Genomic DNA, 12095 nt, shown 5'->3' with positions numbered 1-12095 from the left:
ACATAGCGGCTTCCAGAGACTTAGGATTTTCATGAAAGGCCAAAGCCTCCTTCTCTGATAATCCCTGACAGAAATGACTACGGAGAGCCAGATCGTTCCACTCAGTATCCATAGCCCACCTCCTAAACTCCGCGCAATAGATCTCAGCAGAACAATTTCCCTGATGAAGGCCACGTAGCTTGGTCTCAGCCAGGGAGGTCCGATCCAGGTCATCATAGAGCTTTAAAAAAATGCATCCACCGACCGGAGCCCCTGCAGCTGTCCGGCTAGTGCAGCAATAGGACCCATGGCTGTATTGAAACAAGCAAAACAAATGACGGTTTTGGTGGTTTATAGTGTCGTGTTCGGGTTTCCCTCAAACACCACACCGAAAATAGGAGGGAAAGGGGTGATGGAATAAGGCCTGGAAACTAGGGAAAGGAGATGGACACCTCCTAGTAAAACCCTAATCAAAGTCCTGACTGACTACCAGTATGAACAGACCCCAGAGATAGGTGAGTTCATACACCGGAATACCTAATGTCCTAACTCACCCTATAGGACCCTGGTACTAATGCCAGGACTGAGACAACCTGTTCCTCCAAAAGGAAGGACAAACAGGAGTCTCCCTCAGGCCTTAATACAAATGACAGGAAAATGCAACACACAAAATAACCCAAACAAAATACAAAAGGGAAAGAAAACACTTAACTTCAAGTGGCTATTGCAGCACCAGGAACTCAGCTGAGATCCATACACCAGCTATCCACAACTCAAACTGAAGCTATAAACCGCATAGAATAGTGGGAGAAACAACAATAAATAGAGAAGGTTAAATGACCATAATAGCCACACCTGGGGAAAGAAGGTGTGGCAAGCGCCAGAAACACTGACGTCATTTGATCCAAACCGAAAACATGTCAGATCAAACCACGTGTTGCCAGTCAGGAGACTCAGAAATCAGATACTGTCTTCTAAAGGGTCATAAGGGGCATCACTAAAGGAGGCTACAGTTACAATCAGTCCTGAGTGGCCCACTGTTTATTTTCTGTCCTGTGACATCACTGTTTGCTATGACTGTAGTGGGATATAACTGTGTGCATTACCTTTTATTGCTGCATTTATTATGTTCATTACCTCTGTACTGTGACATCAAAGTGTACAATTATATCATAAGGTTTGTCTCCCCATGTTGCCACATCATTGAACCCCTGTACCATGGAATCAGTGTCTTGCATTCCCACGGTACTGTGGCATCACTGTGTTCATTTTCCTTGTATTATGATACTTTGTGTAATATTCTGAAATCACTGTGGTCCCTAGCCTTTAGCTGTGGCATCGCCGTTTATTATACCCTTTTTGTAAAATCACTTTGCATTTAACACCAATACTGTGATCTCCTTGTATGAATAACCATTTTCTTTGACTTACAGCATGTATTATCCATGTGTAGTGACATCATTATGTTTGTTTTTCCTGTTTTGTGACATCACTTTGGTCACAGTCCATCTGCTGTGACTATACTGTGTAAAGTTGGGTTCATATCTGCATTGTGAACTCCAGCACTGGACACTGTATCTGGTATATATGTTGGCTTTCATCCAGACAAAAAATAGTACAAGCAGCATTTTTTGCCTTGGCGAAAGACGTTATATGTTCCAGAAAGGAGCCGGATCCCATTACAGTGAATGGAGATCTGGCGGTGCACAGTGGTATACGGTTATGCCTGTTCCTCCGCTGGAAATGACTGACGTTTCGGCCCAGTGCAGATGTTCGGCCCTGCCAATCAGCAGTTTGGACGGAGCGCCAGGACCTCTTTCCAGACCAGTGATGTGATGTTCATCGGTCACATGGCCTATGCGCAGTGTAGTCCTATTCAAGTGAATTGGACTGCAGTAGCAAGGACAGCCTCCCTACAATGTATAGGACTGTACTTGGTTTGCTGTGAGAAGGCTGCAGCGTTCACTAGAGTGCAGCATCTCTTTCAAACTGCTAAGCGTCAGGGTTTCCGGGAGTCAGTTCCCCACCGATCTGATATTGATGACCTATGTTGAGGTGAAATCCAACATGCCCCAGCCTTCTCTCCCGACATGTGTCATCGAGAAAGATTTGGGATAAATACAGTATATTGTTACAGCTAATTACAGAGTGACTATGTGTGAAGATCAAATGTATTACAAAGGGTATGGTCATCATCACTCAAGAGTACATTTTACTACTCTGGATGTGGATCTCAGCTGGAGGTACAAGTATCCTTGGGGAGATGGGGGGGTTTGAGATATATAAAGGGGCAGCTCCTATCTTCTATCCAAAATATCTGGTGTAGAAGCCAAGAGAGCAATTTTTTATTTCCTCTCTATTAAAAGTTCTTAAACTTGCAGCAATGTTATCCAGAACACTGGGTATGGGATCTGCCTTCCCTGACAAGCAAATCAGTCATTGCTTTCTGTTTGTCCTAATATTTTAGACACCCGTCATTACGAATGCTGCCTCATACTAGGATTTGCCAATTGGGTATCACTGGTCACCAGCTTTGTGGTTGTAATACGTAGTGGGGTAAAAAAAATCATAGGAGGTACATGACGACCTTCTCTACCTGGGTCAAAAATAACAAAAAAGTCACCCTTCCTTCACAAACAGCGCCCCTTTTGTAAATGGGCTGTGTGTGGAATTGCAGCTCAGCCCCATTCTTTGATTCATTTAGTTCATAGATTTATATATTGATATAAGTCAATAGGTCATCAATATCAGATCGGTGGGGGTCCAAGTCCTGGCACCCCATCCAATGAGCTGTTTCAGAAAGCCACTGGTGCTGGAAACTATACAGTGAATGGAGCTGGCAGAAGGCTCTGTCCACTGAATAGTGGCTGAGCTGGCGTAGTGGACAATTTCCTTTAAAGTGAACCTGTCATGAGGATTTCTCCTCTGAAGAATCATGCTGGCTGGCCCCCCTAGCGGCTTGATTGATATCCGACAGACTGCAGCACCTAGCATATGCTCAGGGACAGCACCTCACTTCACTGCTGAAGGTCTGGATGCCACTGGAGATGGCTTGTCATTATAATAAATGCATGCTGGCTTCAACATACTTTTTCTATGCTATGCGTAGAAATACGTAACGTAAAATCAACCAGAATAAAGAAGGACATCATTGTCAACCGGTTACCCTGGATAACATGGTGGTGGTGATTTGGGGCCTCATGACCAGGGTGGTGGTGATTTGTGGCCTAAGTCCTCATGACAGTTTCCTTTTAATATTTCTCTTTACAATTTGACTTCCATTAGTAGTCTATAAATATGTTTGACTACTATCAGACCCTTTTTTTAATTCATCTTTCCTCTGGTTCTTTGCTTAAAGGGATGTTTCAGCACAAATAAAAGCTCTCCCCCAGGCGGCACATGTTTTAAAAAAAACCAATATAACATATACTCACCTCATGCAGTCCCCACCGCTGCCATTCTGACGCTATCAAGGTCCCTGCTGCGCTCCACTTCCTGCTCCTGTCTTGACACAACAGGAAGTGGCTGGTAATGCCTCTCAGACAATCACTGGCTGCAGTGATAACTTGCCTCAGCTAGTGATTGGCTGAGCAGCAGTCCCTGCCATTTCCTGCCATGCCGAGACAGGAGGAGATAGTGGAGCACAGCGGGGACCTGGGCACCATCAGAATGGCAGCCATAGGGGATGGGCAAGGTAAGAAGAAATTATTTTATAACACATGAAGCTCTGGGGATAGGGCAGAAATACCTTTTAAGGATAAAAGGAGGAAAAAATTCCCTATAAGAGGGCATCTCAACAGTCCTCATGTACCGGCCATGTTTTAAGGATTTCCCAACAGTTGTAGTAATTATGGAAGTACCGGCTCTGATTAAAGGAGTTGTACAGTACATGCACTCTTGCCTAGTACAAGGTCTGAGGGGGGTGGAGCACGACACAAGGATTCTGTATGCTTCTTTGTGTAATGTACCTCCCCTTCAAGCCCTGCACTAGCAATAAGATACTGTATACACTTTATATAGCGTCCTTATCCTCAATACTTGGCATGTTAGGAATTACTGGTAGGCTGGGGTCAAGAAACAATGCCATGGCAAAGAAAACTACATCAGGAGATGACAATAGTAACCTACCTAGGGCATGTTGTATAGCTTGAAGAGGTAAGTAGAAGACGACGTGCTGTATAGTGAGGAGAGTACTTCCAAATTCCAGTACATTAAAAAATAATATCTTTGCTTTACTAATTATGGGTTGTGGCTTTATTTACTAAAATGCTAAGTTGAACTCTAATATCAAACCGGTAATTAACTTTCACTAATCTGTTTCCATTGGGTAGACAAATAAATGCATTTGTCTGACTGACTGTTATGGATTACTGCCCCCTTGTTCCCCTGTGAGTGTGCATTTTTCAGACAAAAAGGAAAAATTAAAGATAACAATGCATATCTGGCTGAACAGTCAAGCTGACCAGTTGGTATAGCAGTGGGGACAGCTCTTGATCTGAACAAGGGTCCTATGGAAACCAATTTCATGTGGTTTTTCCAGGTCAACCAAATTTCTGATCATTACTTAGTTACATAGTTAATACGGTTGAAAAAAGACATACGTCCATCAAATTCAACCAAGGGATAGGTGGGGATGCGAATCCCAAAAGGAAATGAGACTCAGATTTCTACACGTTTTCCTAAGCATTAATGTTTTTTCTTTTAAGAATTCCTCTAAACCCTTTTTTAAACTGTTCACTGTTCCTGCTGTGACCACGTCCTGAGGAAGTCTATTCCACACATTCACAGTTCTTACAGTAAAGAAGCTTTGGCGCTTCTGGAGACTGAACTTTTTCTTCTCCAGTCGGAGGCCGTGCCCCCTTGTCTTTTGAGGGTATTTTACATGGAACAGCTTTTCACCGTATTTTTTGTATGGCCCATTTATATATTTGTATAGGTTAATCATGTCCCCCCCTTAGACGTCTCTTCTCAAGACTAAATAAATTCAATTCTTTTAATCTTTCTTCATAACTAAGACCCTCCATGCCCCTTATCAGTTTAGTCGCTCTCCTTTGTACTTTTCCAGCTGCAGTGCGTCCTTTCTATGTACTGGTGCCCAGAACTGAACTGCATATTCCAGATGAGGCCGCACCAACACTTTGTAAAGTGGTAATATTACATCCCTGCCGTGCGAGTCCAGGCCTTGTTTAATGCATGACAATATCCTGGTGGCCTTAGAAGCCTCTGATTGACATTGTATGCTGTTATTTAATCTACCGTCCACAAGGACACCCAAATCCTTCTCTATACAGGTCCTTCTCAAAAAATTAGCATATTGTGATAAAGTTCATTATTTTCTGTAATGTACTGATAAACATTAGACTTTCATATATTTTAGATTCATTACACACAACTGAAGTAGTTCAAGCCTTTTCTTGTTTTAATATTGATGATTTTGGCATACAGCTCATGAAAACCCCAAATTCCTATCTCAAAAAATTAGCATATTTCATCCGACCAATAAAAGAAAAGTGTTTTTAATACAAAAAAAGTCAACCTTCAAATAATTAAGTTCAGTTATGCACTCAATACTTGGTCGGGAATCCTTTTGCAGAAATGACTGCTTCAATGCGGCGTGGCATGGAGGCAATCAGCCTGTGGCACTGCTGAGGTGTTATGGAGGCCCAGGATGCTTCGATAGCGGCCTTAAGCTCATCCAGAGTGTTGGGTCTTGCGTCTCTCAACTTTCTCTTCCCAATATCCCACAGATTCTCTATGGGGTTCAGGAGAGTTGGCAGGCCAATTGAGCACAGTAATACCATGGTCAGTAAACCATTTACCAGTGGTTTTGGCACTGTGAGCAGCAGCCAGGTCGTGCTGAAAAATGAAATCTTCATCTCCATAAAGCTTTTCAGCAGATGGAAGCATGAAGTGCTCCAAAATCTCCTGATAGCTAGCTGCATTGACCCTGCCCTTGATAAAACACAGTGGACCAAACCAGCAGCTGACATGGCACCCCAGACCATCACTGACTGTGGGTACTTGACACTGGACTTCAGGCATTTTGGCATTTCCCTCTCCCCAGTCTTCCTCCAGACTCTGGCACCTTGATTTCCGAATGACATGCAAAATTTGCTTTCATCCGAAAAAAGTACTTTGGACCACTGAGCAACAGTCCAGTGCTGCTTCTCTGTAGCCCAGGTCAGGCGCTTCTGCCGCTGTTTCTGGTTCAAAAGTGGCTTGACCTGGGGAATGCGGCACCTGTAGCCCAATTTTCAGCACGACCTGGTACCTGCTCACAGTGCCAAAACCACTGGTAAATGGTTTACTGACCATGGTATTACTGTGCTCAATTGGTCTGCCAACTCTCCTGACCTGAACCCCATAGAGAATCTGTGGGATATTGGGAAGAGAAAGTTGAGAGACGTAACACCCAACACTCTGGAGGAGCTTAAGGCCGCTATCGAAGCATCCTGGGCCTCCATAACACCTCAGCAGTGCCACAGGCTGATTGCCTCCATGCCACGCCGCATTGAAGCAGTCATTTCTGCAAAAGGATTCCCAACCAAGTATTGAGTGCATAACTGAACTTAATTATTTGAAGGTTGACTTTTTTTGTATTAAAAGCATTTTTCTTTTATTGGTCGGATGAAATATGCTAATTTTTTTAGATAGGAATTTGGGGTTTTCATGAGCTGTATGCCAAAATCATCAATATTAAAACAAGAAAAGGCTTGAACTATTTCAGTTGTGTGTAATGAACCTAAAATATATGAAAGTCTAATGTTTATCAGTACATTACAGAAAATAATGAACTTTATCACAATATGCTAATTTTTTGAGAAGGACCTGTAAGTGACTCTCCCAGTGTTACATCACCTAGGACAGCGAACCTTTTAGAAACCGAGTGCCCAAACTGCAACCCAAAACCCACTTATTTATCGCAAAGTGCCAACACGGCAATTTAACCTGAATACTACAGTCCAATATAGTATATTTTCCATGTACTTTACATTTAGCTATAATATCCTGCCTACATTCAGTGCTCTGCCTGTGCCGATGAATGGCAGGAAAAGACTTAGGGTACTTTCACACTAGCGTTATTCTTTTCCGGTATTGAGTTCCGTCCTAGGGGCTCAATACTGGAAAAGAACTGATCAGTTTCAGCCTAATGCATTCTGAATGGAGAGCATCCGTTCAGTATGCATCAGGATGTCTTCAGTTCAGTCAATCTAACGGTATTTGGCCAGAGAAAATACTGCAGCATGCTACAGTATTTTCTCCGTCCACAATTCCGGAACACTTGCAGGAATGCCGGATCCAGCATTATTTGCCATTAAAATGCATTTATGTCGGATCCGGCACCAAGTGTTCCGGCAAAACGGATCCGGACCTTTAAAAATGCAAAAAAATAAATACCGGATCCGTTTTTCCGGATGACACCGGAGAGACGGATTCGGTGTTTCAATGCATTTGTTAGACGAATGCGATCCGTTTGCACACGGATTTCCGCATCCGGCAGGCAGTTCCGGCGACTGAACTGCCTAGCGGATCTTCACAACGCAAGTGTGAAAGTACCCATAGGCATATTGGTACCCCATAGACTTTTTCCAGGGCGTGGGTGCCAACAGAGAGGGCTCTGAGTGCCGCCTCTGGCACCCGTGCCATAGGTTCGCCACCACTGACCTAGGACATATGAAGCACAGAGATTATTACTACCAATATGCATAACTTTACATTTGTCCACATTGAACCTCATTTGCTAAGTTGATGCCCAATCATTTAAGTGTTCAAGTCAGCTTGTAGTTTATGGACATCTTCCATAGACCGTACACTTCTACACAGCTTAGTGTCATCTGCAAAAATAGAAATGGTGCTATTAATCCCGTCCTCAATATCATTAATAAATAAATTAAATAATAAAGGGCCCAGCACTGAACCTTGGGGTACACCACTTATAACCTGGGACCATTTTGAATAGGAATCATTGACCACAACTCTCTGGACACGGTCCTTCAGCCAGTTTTCAATCAAATTACAAACTATACTTTCCAAGCCTATAGGTCTATAATTACCTGTGGAGGACCTTATCTCTTTTTGAATATGGGTACCACATTATCTTCTCCTATGTTTTCCAATCCTGTTTGTATATTGGGATACTGCACCTTTTTTGACTGGAAAAAAGGTTGACCCTCCAACGACAGAAAGGATTTTTTACTGTAAAAGCTGTGAAGCCATGGAACAATGACTTTAGGATCTGGTCTTAGCACTGGATCATCTCAAGAGAGGCTTAGATGGTTTCATGAAGAAAATTTCTATGGTTTATCTAAACATACAAAACACCCAGGTTGATCCAGTCTGATCACCAGTAAGGTCAGAAATGTTTTCTCCCTGTGGGTCACGTTTCTAGGGGTTATTGTCTTTACTATGGATTTTTTTCTTTCTCTCCGACACCCTCTTCCATTTCCCTGGCTGAATTCAATGGAGATATCATAGTTTCTAAATAAATTTGAATTAGGATGAATTAATAACAGTTTCGACAGGTCAACTTTATATGGTTTCACTAGTTTAATTCCCCATTAAAAGCCCTACAATGGAAAGTTGGGACAGCATAAAGGGGAATCTGCTGATCTGGAGCACACCGACTAAGACAAGATGCCCATTGATTTTACTGGGCACCATGTCATGCTTCATTTCTTCTGCAAACAGGGCACAGTTTTTAGTCTATTCCAGCACCAAAAATATCCATAATTGCCCTCTCTATGTAGAACCTGCAATCTGTAAAAGAGGTTGTGTGCGCTCCAAAAATTAGAGGCAAACATCTTGAGGATAGGAAATTACACCCCGCCTAACGAACCCATAGGTTAGATGGTCAGAAACGGTAAGCCTAATAAAACACCTGTTTTTTGTAGGTAACACATGCAACATATCTACAGCTCCTTTGTATATCTGCAGTAAAATTATAGTCTACCTTAATTAATAATAATTAGAGCAAAAGAAGCAGATATGACTATAGTGCAGTGAAGGTTGCAGTGAAGGATGGTGGGACAATGACAGCTGGGTGCACAGCAATGGGAACTGCAGATATGTATGATTAACTCGTCCACGCACATCCATCATGAATCTATATATAGGTCTCTATTGACCCCACCATGCAGTTACCTTCTGCCTGCTCTCTAGCTGACATATATTAATATGTCTGTGAGCAAGCACCTGGATCATCACCATCTCTGCAGAGCAGATTGGGGTTGTCATGTTGCTATGGCAAAGGCAACGTCTGCTGGTGGCAAATGCTACCTCGTCTTGCATGGCAAGGGTGAATGCACAAAAAGGCTTTCCTGGATTTTGGGCATTTTTGCAAGATTTGCAGGAACATTTTTCAGTGGAGCAATTCCATAGTACACCTTCTCAAGATTTATGGTCAAAAATACATTGCTGGAACACTGCAGGGAACACATTGGTTTTATGGGCCTTCAGAGCATTAGAAATAAAGATGCTCTGCACCGGTACAAGCAATGTAAGCATCAAGGATGCATGCAATTGATTAATGGATCAGACTTGGATTAGACCTCCACCTAGCTTTAATTTTCTAGGATCCCTGGTGACTTTCTGACCCTATATCTCCCAGGCCCTGTCCTGAAAACCTTATCCATGTGAGGGCCAAGTGTGACATCATAACAGGAGGCGGAATAATGCTCAGGAAAACAGGAGGACCTGAGAGGGGGGGGGGCATTCAGGGGACAGAGAGATACCAGTGCACCTGCCAATCAAATATTCATCTTGATAGACAGTGTTACCAATCACCCATCGAATACCATAACCGGGGAAGGATAACTCTGGTAGATGGCCATATATGGCCAAATTCACATCCATATGTCCTAACTATCCTGTCTCATCCATCAAAGGACTAAATCAACCAATAGAGTATGAATAACCATAGAACCCAATGACCTATCAGTAATGAAGTCCATGATCAATTCATTATTTCTCCCATTACCTGTAAAATGAATGCACTAATTATAATTATCCACCCCGATTTATCAATCGCTCCATATTCCTAATTGACAGTCTCTGCATTTCCAGACTTTGCCAACAGCTCGTGCCATCCATAGGTAGCCGGAAAAAAACCAATGTATCAATAACTCAATACACCCCCCCATACATCCCTCACCAATTGCCAATCGGTACACCCAGGATCATCAATATTAATGCTAAATTATCCCTGGCTATTTGACAAGTACACAACCCTCCCTCTTCTCCCCCCAACCACCCACCCCCCATTATTTTCTGCCCAGCAGTGGGTGCCAGTCACCTATGATAATGCCCCTGCAATCCATGAATAGTCTTTAGCGTTATACAACCCCCCCAATCACCCCAAACCTCACCCTGAATCTAATCACCTCCCCCGAAGGAATATACGCAGACACACAGCAGTGGCTTCCAGACATCAACACATTATTTGTGCAAATATACCGGTATACGTGGACGTATTTATAGATCCATATGGGCATGCAACCGGTTTTTCTGAGTACTACAGGTATTCAATAATGGACACCTATAGATATCTGCTATCGTATCATGAGTTGGGTTAACAAATTCTTCACTCTACACCATAGACACCCCCCCCCCCCTTTCCTTGCATCACACACCCTACATGCCCCCATCTGCGCCAGAAGGCCCTGGATTGCATCCCCGGTGTTAAAAAAAAAATAAATGCATTGGTGTATATAGCATACAGCTATATATTAACCTATGCTTTCCCTGATCATAGAATCAAGGGGTGGCATCAATGAATAACCCTTCCCCCAGGGTGCCTCATTGCTCCAGCTGCAGGTGAGGGATCAGATGGTGCCTTACTTGCCAATCTCTTCATACAGCTGGTATTCATCTGTAAAACGTGTGCAGGTTACAGCCATGTCTGCATGGGATCCAGGCTCTGCAGTGCTTCTTGGCGCTAGGAAGGAAGAGATCTCTTCAGCCTTGATTTAGGGAGAGCGGCAGGGGCAAGTGGCTGTGATGAGATCTGGGTAGTTTGCACCCTTCTAGTCCTGTTATTTGCTTTTTCTCCCCCCCTCTGTGTGCCCCTCCTGTAGGGATCTCTGCGTCTCTTTTCTACCAGGAAAAAAAATAATAAAAAAAATCCCAGAAAAGATGAAGAATAATAGAGAAAGGCGGAGAGGTACGGAGAGAGTGACAGAGGAGAGGGGAGACTGCAGGAATTGGGGGAGATAGGGAGGAAGAGAGAGAGAAAAAGAGAGAGAGGAGAGGTAGTCAGTAGCCGCTCTGAATGTGCCTTGCCTGTATTAATTTCAGACTGAGAGAGAACAAGAGGGAGGGATGGGAGGGAGAAAAGGAAAGAGAGAGGGAGGGCAGAGATAGAGTAGAGATACAGGGGGATGACAGAACGAGAGGGAGAGACAGGAGAGAAAGTGCGAGGACAGGACACAAGCTCACATTTGCTGGCGAATCTATCACGCCTTGCACTGCAGATACAAATGCAAGGGGTTAAAGTTGACCGCTAGCAGCTGATTACACCAGCCAACGACTGGATACCTATCATGTCATAATTAATTGGTGGGTCATGTCAATATGTAAACCTACAGCCATAGACGTAATGATCTTTGGCCCAATACAACCAATTACGAACCTCGGATACGCTCAACTATTATCCATGTATTACCTATTCATTAAATAGCTCCACCATATTCCGCAGCTCTGTCATGGGAATGCATTCGCCGGAGGATTGTGTTTGGGGGGGGGGGGGGGGAGGTCTTACCATTTAATTCCTTAAGCAACCAACACGGTCACACAGGGTGAATTTCACCAGATTCTAACGAATCTGAACAGGAAATTGATCTACAGCATGACAGCGATCGGAGATGATCAATTCCTCAAACATGTGTCTGAGAATCGTGAAGGATGATTGATCGAGAGGGGGTGCTAAGAAAACTGATCACGGAATTTACGACAAAGCTGCTGCAATTAGTTAATACGCTTACGGGAGTAGTAGCCCAGTTTTATGGATTTAAAAATGAATTTATTTATTATTTATTTAATAAATAAATACATTTATTTTAAAAAAAAACGACATTTAAGATAAATAAAAAAAAATGTAATATATAAGTAAAAACGGAACG

General features: G+C 43.1%; 1 protein-coding gene across 10 annotated transcripts in view; it reads right to left on the bottom strand.

Moving 5' to 3' along the window:
* Positions 1–11228, bottom strand: part of CAMK2B (calcium/calmodulin dependent protein kinase II beta) — a 152191-nt gene extending 140963 nt beyond the window's left edge. For all 10 annotated transcript variants that reach the window (XM_040414591.1, XM_040414599.1, XM_040414598.1 and 7 more), the window contains exon 1: positions 10816–11228. In XM_040414591.1, coding sequence (XP_040270525.1) covers positions 10816–10874 — 59 coding nt within the window. In that variant the 5' untranslated portion in view covers positions 10875–11228. The remainder of the gene's footprint in view (positions 1–10815) is intronic.
* Positions 11229–12095: the final 867 nt, after the last annotated feature.

This window comes from Bufo bufo, chromosome 1, assembly GCF_905171765.1.
Source record: "Bufo bufo chromosome 1, aBufBuf1.1, whole genome shotgun sequence".
Lineage (NCBI taxonomy): Eukaryota > Metazoa > Chordata > Amphibia > Anura > Bufonidae > Bufo > Bufo bufo.
This window is presented reverse-complemented; position numbering and strand designations above follow the sequence as displayed.